Consider the following 19,636-nt stretch of genomic DNA (forward strand, 5'->3'; position numbering starts at 1 on the left):
TAAAACCGAAAAACAAGTGTCCTCTTCTTCTATTTATTTCACATGTAAATAGTTTAAATTAGCTTATATTCCTTCCCCTAAAAAATAAATGTCATTTTATTTGGCTAAATATATGTGGCCAAAATAAATGTTGCTTTGAGAAATTAAAACGACGTTAGTAATGTTTTTTAAATCTATTTTCGATCTAATAAATTGCCCATAGAGTATAATGATTAATTTGACTATAATATAAAACATAACTTAATTAAATAAATCTTATAATTATTGTTTTGTATGATTTTTTTAATGAACATACAATGATCCCAATATATGGGGTCTGGGGAGGGTAGTCTGTACGCAAACCTTACCCCTACCTAATGCAGGTAGAGAAGTTGTTTCAATAGACTCTCGGCTCAGAAAGGACAAGAAGGAGAATTAATGAACGTACAAAAAGATTAAAATAAAATTTATTTTAGACATGAAGTAATATTAAATGTGAATCTAATTATAGTTGCGTTAGATAACTTGGCATTGCAACAAAAGTAGATTGTCAATGCTTATAAGTAAAACAAAAATTTTATAACTCCTGCTAATTCACACAATATGATCATGAAAACCAGCTCCTTTTAAATTTTAATTTTCTATTAATAGCTGACACCAATAAAATTATGACTTTAAGTGACTTAAGAATAACTTTAGTATCCGTTGAAGATGAACTCGGTTTAACTCTAGTATACACATCTTTATGACTTCAATATAATTCCTACTAAATTGATAACGCTTTATTGATTAACGCTGGTCAAATAGCATCTATTTTATTGAGAGGTCTTAACCATATATACTAAGGTTAACATACATAAGATAGTCAGAGATATAAAACCTATTTTATTTAAAGAAAAAAGAGCATCCATGGAAGTTTAGTTGTAAACGACAACAAAAATAATCCTAGCATAACAAAAGGAAAAAATATGTAACTCAATAACCTCACCTAAGAATATAAAAATCAATTAATCAATTTCACGTAAACATAAAATGAAAAATATACTGTTTGACAATAAGGTAAACTTGTCAGGTTCAACAATTTAAACTTTTAAACTATTAAGATGAGTGACAAAATTATTAATAAGTTACAAACAACATCTTTAATGAGTGACAAAACTTCAAGTAACAACTCCAAAGCAAATTACAAGAGTAATTTGTCTGATTCATACTAGCAGACCCGTGATTTTATGTAAGTGGGTTCAATCTTAGAAGTACATAACTTTAATCGTAAAATAGTAGTTGTCAATTGGATTCAAATAAAATATTTATACAAAATTTACGTAAATTTATTTGTAATTTATATATACACACAATATTATTTTTTGATGAAGCGGGTTCAACTGAACCCGTTTTCCACCATGTGCGTCCGCCAATGCTGATACATGTGAAATTTAATTTAGAAATTATATGAACTTCCTATTGTAAGAAGAGAGTTTACACTATATATATCGTATTGTAAGATCAATTCCTTTATCACATTCAGAGTTTGCAAGATTTATAACATAAAATATTAACATTTTTTTTATCTCTGATAAAACATTAAATTTTGTTATTTTAAAAATTATTAAATTTATTTAATATAAACGACTTTTACCTAAACTTAAATATTGGCCTTATGCACGGGCATCAACTCGCGTATTACTAAGAAGAAAGAAGAACGGCTCCTCGTCTCCCATGTCGGCCTCTGGAACTCTTAATATAACCGCCGACAGACAAAACCGGCTGGTCTCTCACTGTTTCTTATCCTCAGAATTATTATGAACATAAACTAAAGTACCTATCTCTTGTTTTCTCATTTCACACCATTTTTTTCTTCACTTCACACTTGGTCTCAATCAAATAAAAAACAGCAACCGCCTTAGCTTGTTGTCTTCTTCACTACTCCACTTGTCCCTAGAGTTCCCCAAAAATATCAAGCTAAGAAAAAGTTAACTAAAGAAGAGAATATATGGGAGCTGAGGTTTCTTTCATAAGCTGACCGACTCTTTATTTGGCGGCGCTTATTTTATTTATTACTTCAAAAGAAAAGTTCTTTTTGTTTTCCTTTTTTATAATTTTCAACTCCCAACTTGTGTGTGTTGTCTAAATGTCTATATATAAATATGTATATAACGGTTTGTTTAAGAAACTTGCATTGGTACTGGTTTGTTCTTGTCAACCTTCTTGACTAGTATATATATTGTAAACTTTTGTGTCTCTGTATTGGAGATTTTTGTTTGAGTTCTCTTTTTGAATATTGCATGTGTATTTACAAGGTGGCGAATTCAAGAGACAAAATATCTAACAGGAGAAGACATGAAGATAGGGATAGAGATGATAATTATAATGTGTTGGAATCGATGTTTTCGGGTAATATTAATAGGGAACAGGAGATGTCTGTAATGGTTTCTGCACTAAAACATGTTGTTGCTGGTGAAGATAGATTGAATCACCAAATCTTGACTGATGAAAATGGTGCAGCTGAGAATAATCTTGGTTCAGGTTTTTCTTCAGTTTCTTGGGGGGTTGGTGAGAAAAGAGGACGTGAACAACGGCAAAGTAGTCAGCAATTCTTACATATTGGAAGTTCTGATATGAGATCATCAGGTATTTTTATTTTACTTTACTTTTTTTTTTGAAAAAAATGACACCGCCGTAAAAATAATAACCGAAAAAAGTGTATAAAATTTGTATAATTTTTGCGTTATATATATACATTCTGTATGTTATATACAAAAATTATACAAATAGTTAACAAATTTGTATATAAAAATTATACAAATTTTATACATTTTTCGGCTACCACATATAAATAGTTTCTGGCGCCGGCTAAAAGTGATAATACCCCTTTTTTCCTTAAAGTTTTGGATTTTCTTTTAGTTTATGTTGTGTTTTCAGTGGGTATTTTGAAAACATAATTAACTAGTGGCCAATGTAGCATTATACGGATTCAATTGAATCCATAGCTTTCGAGGCATAAAATAAATTTATGTGTAAAATTTCATTAAAGTTATAAGATATAGTAGAATTTGAACCCATATAACAGATATGAACCCATAACTTTAAAAATACAATATGTTCAATGCTAGAATCTTAAATGTTCAACCCACAAAATTTAAATTTTGGATCCGCCTCTGATTATTAAAAGTATATTTTCTCTAACGGTTTAATTAACATTTAGATAAGATGATCAAACATTAATACTATGATATTAGAGTGGGTATAAGTTCCGGGCTGAAGCTTAAATATTTAGATGAAACAGACACACAATTCAATAGTTTGGATGTGTTGCAGGAATCATTATTGCTAAATAACAGCTAAATGTAGATGAGAATAAATGGATTAAAAGATTTGGTTGATCTTCTATGTGAGTTGTATTCATTCTGCATTTTATTTAGAAGTAAATTGCTGCAGATGCCTTTGTTTTTAGTTTTGATTCTTGCCATTTTCTCCATTAAAAAAATGCACTTGAAACATACAATATAAATCAAGTGTGTGACTTTTCACTATATTGATTTTTAGTACATTATTAATGAAAGATACAATTAGGTGGATGTGTACGTGCTTCATTATCACATTTTCATTATTTTGAATAGCAGATTTTACACATGCTTTCTCTGCATATCCTGTACACACCATTTTTGCCAAATCTTTGTCCTTCCACAAATAATAATATTGGTCAGTATGATTCTTTAAACTTGTCTATATGGTTTTTGAGGTACAAATAACTAGTTCCACTTATTATGAGCCGTTATAATGTTTAGTTATTTTTCAGATGGTCTGATAGCTTACAAAAATATTTGTATTGTCGTTGTATACAAGTTATAGTCATGTCATTTTATAACTTAATGAAATTATGTTATATAGGTGGTGAAGGTACAAGCATTAGGACAATTACCAGCAGCACACCAACAACAGAAGCAACATTTATATACACTTCCACAAATGATAATCAGAACAGTAGCAGTGATCAATCTAGTGGAGGAGATAATAATAATAATAATAATAATAATAATAATAATAATAATAATAATAATAATAATAGTCTATATTCTTCTATCTATTTATTCTGTTAAACAAAATCAAACAAACTCGAATATAAAAAGAAAACTCCAAAGACGGAAAAAAGAGTTTGGCTTGGAACTTTTGACACAGCTGAAGCAGCTGCCAGAGCTTATGATGAAGCTGCTCTTAAATTCAGAGGTAGCAAAGCCAAACTCAATTTCCCAGAAAATGTTAAACTCTTGCCATCTCCAGTATTGTCTGATTCTCCAAATACACTTTATTCCGTTTCTTCATCGCCCGATCCAATAGTTTACACTTCTCTGTATCGTCCCAATTTTATCGAATATCCTCTAAGGGACGACAAGCCAATAGTTCACACTTCTCAGTATCGTTCCAATTTTATCGAACGTCCTCAAACGGACGAGCCAATACTTCACACTTCTCATCATCAAGCTTTGAATAATAGTGCTGATTTAAATGATCAAACTTTTACCAATGATGATGAGTTTCATAGGCTGCATTTGCCCTATTTTCCAAATATGTTTTTATCTCCTATTCAGCCGCAGGTTCATATTCAGCCAAATGCTAGTCAGAGCGAACTCGTAACTGAAGCTCTAGCTCCGCCCAGCTCTAGCTCCGCCCCTGAGTAGTGCGAGCGATTTTCAAACTGCTTCTAATTGGTCAAATTCGGCGTATGATCACCCTTCTTCTTCTCCTGGATAATATTATTGTACTTGAATATGTCATCTTCTTAGAAGATTTGACTAGCTAGCTAGTACATTAATTAATTATATCCATCACATGAAGTGATTTCTTTTAATGTATTAGTGAACAAGAATTGGCCAACATTGCCAGAACTCACAGGAGTACGTGGATTAAGGTCTTGTTTTCCTTTTTGTTAGTTTTGGTGATACATTGCCAACCGCCGTCATTTTATTCATTGACTGATTGTACGACTCATTATTTCCAGAATTCCAGTTAGAAGCGCGTGCCCAAGTCAATTAAATGCCAATTTAAAATATTCTAGAAGTATAAAGAAGAATGAAAATGTCAACCAAATCACGTATAAAAATCATCATACAACTTCCAATCTTCCAGAAATTCAAGAACCTTTCCTCTGAAGTTTATTCAATTTCAATTTTGGAGTATTAGTAGGGCCATAGCAACAGAGATTCTATTAGTGGGGTCAACAACTTATTATTTAATAATAAAATTATCTGCAGTAGGATAACTTCTTACAAAGTTAACCTAATTAAATAGCCGCACACTCAATCATACATATATATATAATATATTTATAATGCATATATAATTTATGTATATTTAGTGTATAATCCATATATACCGCCTAAAAAAAGTAAACATTAATCCGGATCGCTCTTATGTTTTTTCTTATCAAGAACAATAAACTAATAAATGATCTTATAAATCTTTGATAAGACGAGAAAAGTTTACGGCAAATATTCCTTCTAATATTATTCAAAGCTCAACTAGGAGCCCGTTTGAATTAGCTGATTTGAAGTAGCTGATAAGCATTGAAACTCATTTAATAAATAAGCAGTTACGCGTTTGGATACAAATACTGAAATTGATAATAAGTTGCTACAGTATTTGATAAAAAAAGTGTTGATAAGCTCTTTTTCTGTTAAAATGACTTAAATAACCTTAGAACTTTTACATTTATAAAGGCGCAATTTTTTAAAAATTTTAGATTCCATGTAAGAGTTTTGTTCTAAAAAGGAATATTGTAAGGATAAAATAGTAAAAACTTTGGTCAAACTTAAAGTGCTTATAAGCTAAAAATTCATAAGTTGGGGGTGACCAGCTTATGGCTTTTGGCTTATTTTTTATTTATAAGCACTTGGCTTATAAGCACTTTTAATTTACCAAACGCGTAGATAAGCCGAAAAGTGCTTATAAGCTAGTTCGACCAGCTTATAAGCTTAGCCAATCACCCTCTAGGACTACAGACAATCCAATAATAGCTTATTGAATAACGTACTAAATTTTCTTTTTGAAGGAAACAATATTGTGTTAGCTTCTAGTATTTTCTCAATTTTAGAGGGAAAAGCATTACGACTTTCCATTTTTGCGATGAATGTACTTTGGCTTTGTTTTGATCATTAATTTCTCTTTATTCGGAAAGTGTAAGTTAAATATCAATCTAGAAACTGAAAAGTAGAGAAAGCGATATCGACGTAATAGTTTACCTACGACTACGTTAAAAAATAATGTGAACAAATATAGATTTACTAGTGTAACTTTAGATTTTCCTATCCCCTTTCGCTACCGGCATTTAAAATGTCAGCGTATATATAATTAAAAAAAAATCATGCTGGAAGAGCTAATCACAACTTAGAGTCTGTCATTTACCTGGACGCCATGCAGACAATAAATAGAAGCCATAGCATTATTGATTCTCGCTCTTTACGCGCACTTCTAGTTCTTGACCATGATTAATTAATGTTAACTTTTTCCTTCACATATCACTTGATCATAATTAACTAATATGATTTGGTCTACATATCATGGATAAGTTTCTTCCGTTAGTCACGTGTTCCTTTTTCGCCTTCTATGTTTCATTTTAGATTATTTGAATAAGAAAGCAACCTCAGGAAGCAGGATGCAATTGTCTATTCCAAACACAAGCAAAAAAATTCCTTCCCCTGCTACCATGCCAAGGCAAGGATATAGTCTTAAGACCCTTTACGTATCCCTTACCATCATCTCAAATTCTAAAATCGGATTCCAAAACATGGAGGCACACCATTAAAATTTGAAATAAAACCATGGCTCTCATTCTCCAGTCCTCTGAATGTGATAAATAACCAAGTAAATAAACATTAAAGAACCTGAGATCTTTCAGCATCAAACCTGGATATTTGTTGCTCTCAATAAATAAATCATGCGGAGAAACATTGATAAAGATACAAAAGGGTAAATGGGGGAAGAAAGTCGAAGCCCTGACACCGAGAAAGGCAAGCAGTCAGATCATGATAGTAGGGAGCAAGGTTGATTGCAAGTTTTAGTTCCTGCTGCTAGTCCTTTAAAATAGAGCAACCCAGACTGCAAAAGGATTTCAATTTTGTCACATAATCAACTTCCCTATCCGGAATTGCTATAATTGATGTGAGGCTCTACCTGTAGAGTCTGATTAGTCTTTCAAGCCTTTAATGCAGCTTTGTGCACCATTGTTTCTTTGTGGATTTGGTGGCAACTCTTTTCTACAAGGTCAAGCAGCTTCTCCAAATTAAAAGCCCATGAATTCAAGATGTCATTGCTGTCTTTTGCCGGTTGGAAACAGACTACACCCATAGGTCTGTCAATCTTAGCAACCAATGCTTTTGATACAACCATTTCAGATAGATGCTTCTCGGCTTCCTGAGATAAAAAAGAAAGAACATGAGGGTCACCAGAAGAAATGTATGCTAAGAGAGGTAAAAGTTTCTGTGACGGCTGCAGTGTCTAGACAGGCTATGCTCCGCAACAATGAAGAGAAAATAGAATGTGGGCCCCCAGAGATTGGTTCAGTTCCATCATTTGAAAGTTAACGCCACAGAAGGTAAATATGAAATAATATAATATTGGAAACATCTAGCAGCTCACCAGCGATCAATGTTAACACAATTTTATTTTACACACTGTGACAGAGAATCACCTTTACTATTGTAACACAAAAATGTAGCACAAAGTTCCCTCCATCAGAGCACTACAACAGTGATCTAAACTATCACGAACAGGTTCTGAATTAACAAAGCCAGCAGCCTATGGATTTACAAAATCAAAGTTACATCACTGCAAGGCACAGAGAGACCCACGACTTGTAGAGTCTTGGAGCCTCAGCCTTTGCACTTAGGTTAGATCACATTGGCTTTGTAATAGCAGGACCACCCCACATCCCACATCCCACAAAAGTTGGAAGTAAAACATGTAGCTGTTGTACACAACACATGAATAAAATTTGAATGAGGAATAGCAATAAATTAATGTGCACCTGGATACTGAGGCACAATAAATCTGCCAGTCTCTTCAAAGTTATTCTCGAGTAGTATTTTGAGACGACAAGGATGTTCTGCAAGGAAAGAGTATTTGAAAAGTGAAACATCAAATTCAGGAGCAAAATGGAGGACTGCAGCATACACAAAGTCAACAGGTACCATAATAACAGAATCAACCAATAGAAACTTTAAGCCTTCGGATATTACATGCTCTATAACTCTCAGTCTGAGATCTTCGGCAGCCTTGTCACCCAAAGTGCCACCAGGCATATTCTTTTCATTTTCAAACTCATCCTTGAAAGTATTCCATAAAGCAGTCCATTGAATGACCTCCATGGTAATCAATTGCTTCAAAAGCAGCCTGAAGTAAAAACAGAAGGTTAATAAAAGCCATAACTTGATTTTTCTGCTTAGAGTTTCAATTTTGAAGTGTCAGTTTCAAAAAGTATGGACTTCAAAGATCCCCAATCATTGACCATTCTGATATGCACTGGTACCGGATTTAAAAGCTGGCCGCCCCCAACTCCCGGTTTTTTCATTTTTTACCCCCACTCGACGGAATAGCTATTAAACACCACTGACCATGCTTATGTGGTGGTGGCACAGCTTATGTGGCAGTAGTGCGTGCCAATCACACTGATAAGTGCATGAATATTATTTATTTAACTAAAAAAAGTACTAAATCATTAAAATTTACAATAAAAAGGAAGACAAATATAAAAAAGAAAAGAAAAAGAAACAACCCCTTCGGTCACTCCTTCACCCATCCCCCCTTCGTTTCTTTCTTTCCCCTTCTCCTTCTTCCTGCTTCCACATCTTAAACCCTCTTCCACCGTGAATTCCATTCACCTGAACTCCCAAAAGGCTGATGCCTTTCTTTCTTTTTCCTCTCCTCCTTTATTCCTGTCCCCCCACCTCCAGCTTACTCTTCTTCCTTTCCCCTCCCTCTCTTTATTCACGTCCCCCACCTCCGCCAACTTCAATGGAAATGGACTGAGGGAGCTCCGTCCGCACCACCTTTACATTGCTGAATTTGAGGCAAAATTAGGGAATATCAGAGGTTTCTTTGGCAGTGCTGAAAAAGATGGGGATTTTTACTTCTCTGAGAGTCATCATTGGTAAAATTAGATGAAGAATTGTGGATCATGACGATGAATTGTTGATGGAAATGGATTTTAAAAACATGTTTGTTGTTAAAAGAATGGCGAGCGGGAGGAGGTATGGTGGTTGGTAGGGGGAAGAAGGTGATGAAGGAAAGAAGTGGAGAAGTGAGGTTGGTACCAGTGCAGTGGCATGGATGATCTCTGGAATAATGGGGAAGACGGTATTTAAAGGTGGTTTTGACAGGGCGGTCAGTGGAACGTTTTGTGTATAGATGGTAAGATGTGAATTGAAGGCGGTAAGGACGGTAGTGCTAGAGGTCTCTGGCAGTAGATCTACTGATGGAACCACCACCATCTTTCACATCTCTCTTTTGACCAGATCTGTTTTGGTAAAGAGAGGACGAATGAGACGAGGGGGAGATTAGGTTAAAAAGATTCTGGTGGGGAAATAAGGTGCCACCGTAAAGGTGAGTTGGAAAATGAAGTTAGGAGTGGGCTAAGAAATTTTAGAGGAAAATCAATGCAAGAAAAGGAAAAATTTTGGTGTTGGTGACAGAAGAGGTGTCAAGAGGTTGTCCAGGAGGAGACGTAAATGATGAAGGGTGAAGAAGAAGAAGAGATAGTACAAAAATCAGAAATTTTATAAACTGGTTTTTACAAGTAGGACACGCAAATTACACGTGTCACACAATAAAAGGCCTTAGCGCATGACGTGTTATCATTGTCAACGCAATTCAGGATCACACTCTGGTGGAGGTGTTTAAAACATGTGTCTTGACAAAGTAGGGGTGTTAAAATGTGGAAAAAGAGAGTTGGGGCCGACTATAAATTCTGGTCCAAGGACAAGGTAATTGGGTATTCTGCCTTTCAGAAAATATGGACTTCAAAGATCACCTAATCATTGAACGACTCCGATCTCCTTCAGCCTCAACATGCAAAAAGCATACTGCCTCTGTCACATTTTATGTGCACACTTCCTCTTTGGTCTGTCCCGTGGAAAGAATGATACCTTTTTATATTTAGAATTAATTTAACTTTAAACTTCTCACGTTAATCCTTAGTGGGATGATTTAAAACCACAAGAATGTTTATGGCTCGTTTTAGACAAGTTTCAAAAGTCTTTCTTTCTTTCTTAAAACTCCGTGCCCAGTCAACCACCATCACATAAAACGGGACGGTGGGAGTATCAAGTAAGCAAACATTGCAAAAAATTACAAAATCCAATGAGCCAAGATTCTGAATTCTATTTTTCCAGCCAATATATCACATGTGATACGATTTGACTTGGGAGAGAGTTTAACATGCTAATTTGATACTAGTACTATAAATAGTAATCAAGAAATATTAAAACAGTTGCTGAAACTTCATTCGTTTACAGAACGTAGGATAAACTTGTGAATAGTTAATTATTTAAGATCTCGAAGTCTTTGAAACATGCAAAGAATAAGATTGTTGATGGATGGTGGCAACATCCTCGACATGCGGCATGCCGAATAGAAATTGTCATACAAAATTGTGCCAGGAGTACAAAATATTTATTGTCAAATAGTCCATAACTGCACGAGTTGACTATGGTTGCCAAAATTTTGAGAAATCTTAACTCCACTAACCCTATAAGCAAATGCAACTCCACATAGTATTTCCTTTTTTCCTTTTTCTATAAGTAGCATCAATAAACATATTGTAAGAGAATTTTCACACGAAAACCTGAAATGAGGGATTTCTGAAAGATTCTTGTCCTCCAAAGTTGAGTTATGAAGACTTGATTGCATAGGATCATGGGGAGATAATACCAAATACCAGCAAATTTTCCTCAGAACCTGCATAAAATTCAGCATGCTGGTTGATCAAGTATTATGTGCAATAAGTCATCTTCAAGATTTGGAATCTCAAATACAACTGACGAGCTCCCCTACCTACATCTATCTACCCCAACAAGTTGGAAATGTTTTTAAAATAAAAAACATACCAGCTCCATTAAGAAAAATAGCCAATTATTAAGATTCAAGTTACCATTTACCAAAATAGAAAGAAGCTATCCATCCACAGATTTTTCTCCTAATATACCAGTTTCAAATTTCTTTCTTTTTTAAAGCTGTGTTACAGTTGTTTTACACACAAACATTAGCATAGATGCCTGTTGTGCTCCAACATGTGCTTGAAGGTCGAGAAGAAGCCAAGACCATTTGATCAACAAGAGTGGACTTGCAAGTGATAAAGCTTTCTTCTTTTATTCCCCCATGTAATCATCTTTCTGACAAATGAAAAGGATGCCTACCCTCTTATCTAAAAAATGATAAGGATGCCCTTCTCCCCTGAGATGCCTGACTAGCTGCATAAGGCTACAACGCCAGTCTCAGCTCACAATTACCAAATGATACCAAAGAAAACTAATCCTATTTCTTCTCTTCTTTAACCATTCATTTCCCAGAAAAAGAGAAGAAAGACAGAGTATGCCACGATGAATTTGATATATTGATAATTCCACAGCACCTTTACTTGACGTAGCAATTGGAATTTCATATTGGTAAATTAATTTAATCATCCTCTCTTATAAAATTATGCAACAATAACGTCTCCGTTCCAATAGATTAATAATTTCCAAACCATTTTAGTTTTGTCAAAGTTGGTATCTGACATTGGTAAATGAATTTGATATGTCACATTATTTTGAAGTTGTGCAGCAGCACAATTATTATTTAATTTTTTCTCAAAGGAATTGCTCATTCACCAACAGTACATTTCACAGATGTACTACTTTAAGAATTCAAAACTGAATAAGCATTGGATAATACGACAAGCAACATCTCGAAATTATAATGAAGTAGAACGCGAGTATGCATGAAAAGGACCAATTACCGGTATCCACTGTGCTGGGTCTTCTTTCACAGAAGGGATCTCATATATAGCCTTATAACAACGACATATTTCAAGGTAATCATTGCTATGTGAGTTATACCTGCACCAGAAGGAGAGCAAATGACTCACCAGTTTAAGATATTCAAATGCAAAGAACGATCTCCAACTGCAACAATTTGTTCATCTAGAGCTACATCATTCTAAATTGCTAAGCAGGCTATTTTAGGCCCTAGGATCGAATCGGCAGTCCTGCTCCAACCTAAAATTCTTGGAGAAGTTAAGGGCACATCTATTTTTAATTTTTTTCCCTTTTGTGCTTTTCTTCCCTAAAGCCCAGCCTTTAACTGTGCTTTGCGCTTAAAGTTCCAACATGCTTTGGAACTTTTTTGCACTTTCGTTTTTGACTATTTTGCATATCTACCTTTATAGGATAGGGGTAAGGTGTGCGTACACACTACCCTCCCCAGACACCACTTAAGGGATTAAAGTGGGTTTGTTGTTATTGTTGTTGTTTTTGACTACTTTGTTCAACTTAGGTGCCTAAAATTTATAGAGTTTAGATGATCACAACCACCTAATTTACTTATCATGTATTCTCCTGGGGTAGGGGTAAGGTCTGCATACACACTACCCTCCCCGGACCTCACTAGTGGGATTTTACTGGGTTGTTGTTGTTTGTATTCTCAAGAAAACTCAGACACTTCTTGAAGGGAAGAGCAGAGTATAACAGAGCTATAATTGACCTCCTAAAGCTTAGTCCCCTGCTCCTAGTGAAATTTTATGGATGGAAATCCATTCATCATATAAACCAAAACAGAGAGCAAATATGAAACTGTCTCAAACATGCAGCTATGCGGAATTTGCATTACTCTCTATTTCTCAACTGTAATGAATGCACAGATGTGTATCATATCTTTGGATGAAAATGTGAACCATTCTGCAAAAATGAATCGTTACTGACAAAATATGGATAGCATTCCCTTTAGTCCCTTGGTACAGTTGATAAGGATAAAACACTAAAATTCTCATAGATAACTAAAACATATACACAATGAGGAAACTCAGAAATTTTAATTCAGGAAGCATGTCTTATCCAAACTCAAACGTAAAAGCGAGGTATGTAGAGTAACTGTCAGCAAACACTGAAAATGAGCACATAAGAAAGTTGTGTCTTAAACACTAATATGTCCGGTCCAGATGCTACAGAAATCACCAAAATAAGGGCAGAAGATGCAAGTTTTAACCATGACTGTAGTTAACTATTCCAAGTTTTTCTAAAGAAATAAATAATACTATATTAAAATCCTATTTGAGTTTGCATAAATGAGCTGAATGCTTGATAGCGCAAAGGGTGTAACACTATCATCAAATCTAGAGAAAACAACTTGACACAAAACCCACATTTAAAACATAATCAGATGTACCTAATCATTAATTGATAGTAGATTTGCTTCAACTCTAATAGTGATGGAATATCTGCAGCAGGCTCCTCAACCACATTTTCACCCTCCTTTGGTTTCTTCTTTTCCTTAGAGGGATCAGCTTCAAACACTTTGGGATTGATCTTTCTTGAGAGTATTTGAGCACGAACATAATCTTGACGATCTAAGCATAGACGAACCTGCAGTATTCCAGCATCACGCAGTTAGTCCAAAGGCATGCTCTCATTTAAGTTTGAGTAGAAAGAAAAGAAAGAGTATCTATCACATACTTGTTCAAGAATGAAGGCTATCTTCTCAGTTTTTGCCATCGCCCCAAAAGTTTCAACCTGTTAGTTACGCCATGGGCATATTGTAAGTGAAAACCATCAAGAAAGATTTTTCCAGAAAGAAAAGGAACCCCACTGTTGCAGCTTCACATCGATTGAGTAAAGCAAAAAAGACCTAGAAAACACCAAAGCGAAAGTCACCAAATACTTACCGCAACTTCTTGCATCAAATCAGCCGCCTCGGCTATTTTTCCTTGTTCTTCGTTAATCTTGGCGAGTTTCTTAATCAAGCGAGCTCTCTCAATTTCGACATATATCTACATGCCAGATCACGGTTGCTCAGTAGGGGAGAAACAGATTGCAGCAATGTTTTTATGAAAATGAAAACACGCTAACCTTTCCCGCAGACACATTGTTAAGCGTCTTGATGAGGTCTATCTTAGTGTCAAGATCTGGTGTCTGGTCAATATACTGCATTGCTTGTTGGACCATGGCCTGTACAGCCTGCACAAGTACAAGAAAAACATCAAACATGTTACTAAAGTATAAAGAGGACAAATGAACGCATAAAATCATCCATCAAAACTAGACGAAGTACTGCATTGCCCCATGTGTATATTTTTCACGGGAATGGCTCACTACATATACATATACAGGGCAAAAAGGAAGAGCGTATCCAAAAAGCCACATCAATTATGGGATGAACAGGACTCAGGCGCTTACAAGAAATTCGAGTATGCTGGCCTGATTTTCCTAAAACACAAGCACATCGACGGCCAATTTCCCAAGCATTCCGGATGTAGCCACAATATGCATGTTCCCAGTCACGTTAAAAAAGGACAGTCTAGTGCACTAAGCTCCTGCTATGTGCGGGGTCCGGGTAAGGGCTAGACCACATTGGGTCTTATGTACATAGTCATACCTTGCATTTCTGCAAGAGGTTATTTCGACACTTGAACTCGTGACTGCCTGGTCACATGGCAACAACTCTTACCATTGTGTCAAGTCTCCCTCTAATTAAACACCAAGTGCCTAGGCCTCCCGTGCTATGCAATTCAATCGTTCATATACTTCCTTGCATCCTAGCCCACTGCATCTATAGGTACTTTGTGTTTCTTGTTCCAGTAAGTTGTATACAGAAGTAGTACCCAGGTAGAAATTGTTGTTCCTTAGGCAAACACATCCAAGACCATCCATGATCATTTAATACCGCAACTCCTCCCCTCTCCAAGACATTTTTTTGTGGGCCAAGAGTGCTCAAAAGTTACACAAAGAGAGCTATTGATCCAAAATTTGGTTGCCAATATAGGATTCTATATTTGTGTCTTGGTCGTAGTTGACAGTTTTCCTCGTATCCTCACCCCCTTACATCTACTTCTCTGTTAATTTGTTTGGTGCTTAATCCCAAGCTCTTCCTTTGGACCTCTCCGCTTAATGTCACTAATCAAGAACTTTGGCATCCTCTCCAAATACCTTTCCAAGAAAGCTCAAAGTGTCTTTATCTATCCCGCGTTTCATTTAAATTCTAATAATTCAATTTTGGTCATTTATCTTCCCCAACCATAAATTTGAATACTACTTCTAGAAGTCCAGCAACCAAATATCACCCTGAAATAATCATTCTAAAAAGAAACTTCATCAAGAAAATTTTTTAAAAAAACAAGAATCACGAAAGAAGCCATCTCTAAGGTAGTTCATCAGTGAAACAGGAAAAATGCTGGTGCAACATGGCAATTGCAAATGATGTAGATGTCTTTATAGGTTTTGTCAGCTCATTACATGTTTTATAATGAACCATCTTGGAAGTATTTTCCTTACCAGCACTTTTTTATTGCTAGAACACATCAATATAAAATTTATTCTTTACTTATCAAACAAGGGGCAAAATCCATCCAAAAACCTTATCTAGTAGTACTAGTTATGATTGTGAGCAGCATTAAAGTGGATGGAAGGAAGCCAGTTTTCCGGTATCCCTTTGAAAAAAAAAAAAAAAGAGTACAGCCTTTCACCTTTTCTAAGCAGATCTCCAGCCTACCAAATTTCACTATGTTCAAGGAAGAATTCATAGGCACTTACATACAAATGACCTTTTAAATCAAGCGAACTAAAATATGAAGGACTACTCTATCCTTTTGCTTCTTTGATGTCCAAATAAGGGCAAGAATCTCACTTCCATTCCCTTTCTACCAAGCAAAGCATAGAGATAATCCTATCCATAGAGAAGAACATTAGCCCAATGACCTCACCTCTTCTCCTTCCCTTCACCTCCTCCTTCGTTAAACAAAGGTTACATGCTTCGTTGCTAAAACACATAAAGTTTTGACTTACACACTATGGAATCAGCATGTCCTCCATGCTCTTTTCATTAAATTTACAGCAGGATCAACAAAGAACCTAGTCAGCATATTATATCTCCGCTATGTAATACATATTGCAAAAACAAGTATACTCATGCACAAGGACAACATGCACAAATCAAGAATGGTCTAAATTTGATTATCAAAAAAAAATTAACTCAAACCACTTTAGTAGTATGGTCAGAAAAACAAGTGTGAGAGAAGCAAAAAAGGAAAAGTTGGAAAGTAAATCCAATTTTGGCAAGTCTAAATACTAGTTTAAACTGTTTTTATTAACTCTTGCAAACAAGGATTACTAATACATTTTCCTCTAAGTTCTAACCATTCCTAGCATCAGCATCACAGTTGGGTTCATCAAATCAATCTTGCTTATTTACTTAGTAAAGCTCTCCATCAGTCCCAATTTAATTGATGCACTTTCCCTTTTAGACTGCCCAAAAAGCACGATACCTCCTTATATTAGAAACAATTTCACTTTAAACTTCTCATTCTACCCTTAATAAGATTAATTTATAGCCACAAAAATGTTATGACTTGTTCTAGAGCACAAGTTTCAAATATCTTTCATTCTGTCTTGAAATACGTGCCCAGTCAAATAGAGCCAAATAAATAGGGACTAAGGAAGCATATAAGTCAAAAGATCAAATCAAACTTCATTTGCACGAAAAAGTCAAGATCTTTAGCTACAATCAACAGATTATACGCACACAAACTACCAATTTCTGAAACTTTCTACCTTTTTACTCCACAAGTTCACATAATTTAGCAAATAAAACCTTGAATTTCAAATCCAAACTCATAGACAAACAAAAAAACAATTTTGTTTAAACGAACTAATAGAATAAACTGATAAATAAATAAATAAATATAATGACATAGATGAGCATGCCTGTTTCAATTGACCACGGCGTTTAGACAAGAGAACAATCTGTTCATTTAAAGTATTCCAAGCGCGAGCTTCGAAGCAAAGCTGAAGAATATCTGTAGCCGCTTTTCTAGTTCCGGCGACATCTCCAGCTTGCCTCATCTGCTTCTCTACATTTAATAAATTCTCTATTTGCGCCTCCAATTTCCCATCACCTTCCTGTAAACACACACAAAAAAATCAAATAAATAAACAGGGGAACAGATCGAAAATTAAGCACTAAATATAGAAATCTAAAGGATAATCGAACATTCACCATATTGAATTTTTGAGTTTTTTGGAGTTCGATGGAGATCGATTCTGAAACCCTAGAAGGAAGAGAAGAGCGAGAGCGAGAGAGAGAGAGAGAGAGAGAGAGAGAGAGAGAGAGAATTTGAAGACTTCTAACTTTTAATTCCGAGTCTTTTCACTTGTTTTCTGTTTTTATTTATTTTTCTTTTATATTCCAGTTTTCTTGTAGGAATAGTTATCTCTGCCAAAAAAAGGCGTTAATATATCTTTAAAGGAAAAGGAACAGAGAGATTTCATTGTAGTCCTCATGATTCGCGAAAATACACTTTCATCCTATTCCATTATTTTGCTCCTTAATCCAAGAAAATTCACTTTTTTTCGAAATCAGAATAAAAATTTTAAATTTCACTTGAAGTTAAATTTTAAAAAAAATCAAAAAGTGAAAAAGCTCCAAAAAACTATTTTTAAAAATTTTCACTCAAACCACTCACAAATTTTCAAAAACAACTCCAAATTGTATTTATGTCCAAACACAACTCTAATTTTCAAATACTATTTTCACTTGAATTTTTTTTTTCCAAAATTTCACAATTCTTTATATACAAACGCCCACTAAAACAAGCTCTTTGTGGAATTAATTATTCAATATGGAATAGAATAATACTCAATTGTAAATTAATTGATTCTAAAATTTGTTAATTTCCGATGTAAAATTCAACCAAATGTGAAATAAAATAATCCCCCATATAATTTCAAAATTATTATTATCCGTTATCCTACATATTAGACGACCCATTGTGCTTCTAGAAAGTTTGCATATTTCTAGGGGTGTAGAAATAAAACTGATAAACAACATCAAACCGACAATCCAAGTTAAATCGGAAAAATCCGATTGTGGTTTTGGTTTGAAAGTTTAGTATTGGGAAAAAACCCCGAACATAGTTGGTTTCGTTTGGTTTTAACTAAAAAAGTCAAACCGAAACCAAATCAACCTGATAATATAGTTATATAATTTTTAAAAATATTTTATACATATAAACATTTTTAGATGTGCAGGGACGGGCTAAGACGAAATCCCAGTAAAATTCTGGAAGAGTGCAGGGCGAGCAGGCTTTGAAGTGTTCACCAGGTTGTTTAATGTTATTTTCAGGACGAAGAAGATGCCTGAAGAATGGAGGTGGAGTACGATGGTTCTGTCGTACAAGAACAAGGGTGATATTCAAAATTGCAATAACTATAGGGTATAAAGTTGTTGAGTCACACTATGAATGTTTGGGAGAGGGTGGTGGAGGCCAGGGTGAGGAGGTGCGTGTCTATTTTCGAGAACCAGTTCGGATTCATGCCGGGGCATTTGACTACATAAGCAATTCATCTAGTGAGGAGATTAGTGGAGCAGTATAGAGAAAGGAAAAAGGACTTGCACATGGTATTTATTGACCTTGTTTCGCGCATGATAAAGTCCCGAGGGAGGTTCTGTGAAGGTGTTTGGAGGTTAGTGGCGTTCCGATAGCGTATACTGGGGTGATTAAGGATATGTATGATGGTGCTAAGACTCAGGTGAGGATTGTGGGAGGTGACTCGGAGCATTTTTCTATTGTGATGGGGTTGTATCAGGGATCGGCTCTTAGCCCGATTTTATTTGCCTTGGCGATGGATGTGTTGTCGCGACACATCCAAGGAGAGGTGCCTTGGTACATGCTATTTGCCGATAATATAGTGTTGATTGACGAGACAGACCTTAGAGTCTAAAGGTTTCAAGTTTAGCAGAACCAAAATAGTATTCTTGGAGTGCAAATTCAGTGACAGGACCCATAAAACAGACATAGATGTAAAGTTTGATGCTCAAGTTATCCCCAAGAGAACAAGTTTTAAGTATCTCGGCTCTATTATTCAAGGTAAAGGGGAGATTGACGAAGATGTCATACATCGCATTGAAGCAGGATGGATGAAGTGGAGGCTCACTTCTGATATTTTATGTGATAAGAATGTGCCGCCAAGACTTAAGGGTAAGTTTCATAGAGTAGTGGTTCAACCGACTATGTTGTATGGGGCTGAGTGTTGGCAAGTTAAGAACTCCCATGTGCAGAAGATAAAAGTAGCAATGAGAATGTTGAGATGGATGTTTGGGTGTACCATGAGAGATAAGATTAGGAATGAAGCTATCCGAGATAAAATAACAGTAGCCTTCGTGGAGGACAAGATGCGAGAGTCGAGGTTGAGATCGTTCAGACACGTTAAGAAGAGAAGTATTGAAACTCCCCGTTAGGATGTGTGAGAGGTTGGTCATGGCAAGTTTGAGAAGAGGTCAAGGTAGGCCTAAGAAGTGTTGAGGAGAGGTGATTAAGCAGGACATGGCGCTGCTTCAACTCAATGAGGACATGACCCTTGATAAGAGGGTGTGGAGGTCGAGGATTAGGGTATAGTTGAGAGTTTCTTAGTTGCTCACCGAT

The 19,636-nt window shown here is 35.4% G+C and overlaps 2 protein-coding genes across 2 annotated transcripts; one reads left to right on the plus strand and one right to left on the minus strand.

Moving 5' to 3' along the window:
• Positions 1-2,129: 2,129 nt before the first annotated feature.
• LOC107832669 (uncharacterized) lies at positions 2,130-4,789 on the plus strand. The gene is made up of 3 exons (XM_016660530.2): positions 2,130-2,607; positions 3,868-4,040; positions 4,107-4,789. Exons 1-3 carry the CDS (start codon positions 2,262-2,264, stop codon positions 4,653-4,655), a joined length of 1,068 nt encoding a protein of 355 aa, XP_016516016.2. The 5' UTR covers positions 2,130-2,261; the 3' UTR covers positions 4,656-4,789.
• A 1,985-nt stretch (positions 4,790-6,774) lies between these two features.
• On the minus strand, positions 6,775-17,426 carry LOC107832668 (26S proteasome non-ATPase regulatory subunit 12 homolog A). Its single transcript, XM_016660529.2, has 12 exons — positions 17,212-17,426; positions 16,920-17,114; positions 14,070-14,177; positions 13,886-13,990; positions 13,677-13,733; positions 13,390-13,586; positions 11,966-12,065; positions 10,814-10,926; positions 8,211-8,364; positions 8,000-8,077; positions 7,147-7,386; positions 6,775-7,071 (listed from the first exon to the last, which is right to left on the minus strand). Exons 1-11 carry the CDS (start codon positions 17,212-17,214, stop codon positions 7,168-7,170), a joined length of 1,329 nt encoding a protein of 442 aa, XP_016516015.1. The 5' UTR covers positions 17,215-17,426; the 3' UTR covers positions 6,775-7,071; positions 7,147-7,167.
• Positions 17,427-19,636: the final 2,210 nt, after the last annotated feature.

Source organism: Nicotiana tabacum, chromosome 11 (assembly GCF_000715075.1).
Source record: "Nicotiana tabacum cultivar K326 chromosome 11, ASM71507v2, whole genome shotgun sequence".
Taxonomy (NCBI): domain Eukaryota; kingdom Viridiplantae; phylum Streptophyta; class Magnoliopsida; order Solanales; family Solanaceae; genus Nicotiana; species Nicotiana tabacum.

Coding starts and splice junctions, on each gene's coding strand:
- LOC107832668 (XM_016660529.2), bottom strand. Junction 13,734..13,885: donor ATTTGATGCAAGAAGTTGCG/GTAAGTATTTGG, acceptor CGTAACTAACAG/GTTGAAACTTTTGGGGCGAT. Junction 10,927..11,965: donor ACCCAGCACAGTGGATACCG/GTAATTGGTCCT, acceptor AATTTTATGCAG/GTTCTGAGGAAAATTTGCTG.
- LOC107832669 (XM_016660530.2), top strand. CDS start 2,262: ATGTGTATTTACAAGGTGGCGAATTCAAGAGACAAAATATCTAACAGG. Junction 2,608..3,867: donor TTCTGATATGAGATCATCAG/GTATTTTTATTT, acceptor TATGTTATATAG/GTGGTGAAGGTACAAGCATT. Junction 4,041..4,106: donor ATAATAATAATAATAATAAT/AATAGTCTATAT, acceptor GAATATAAAAAG/AAAACTCCAAAGACGGAAAA.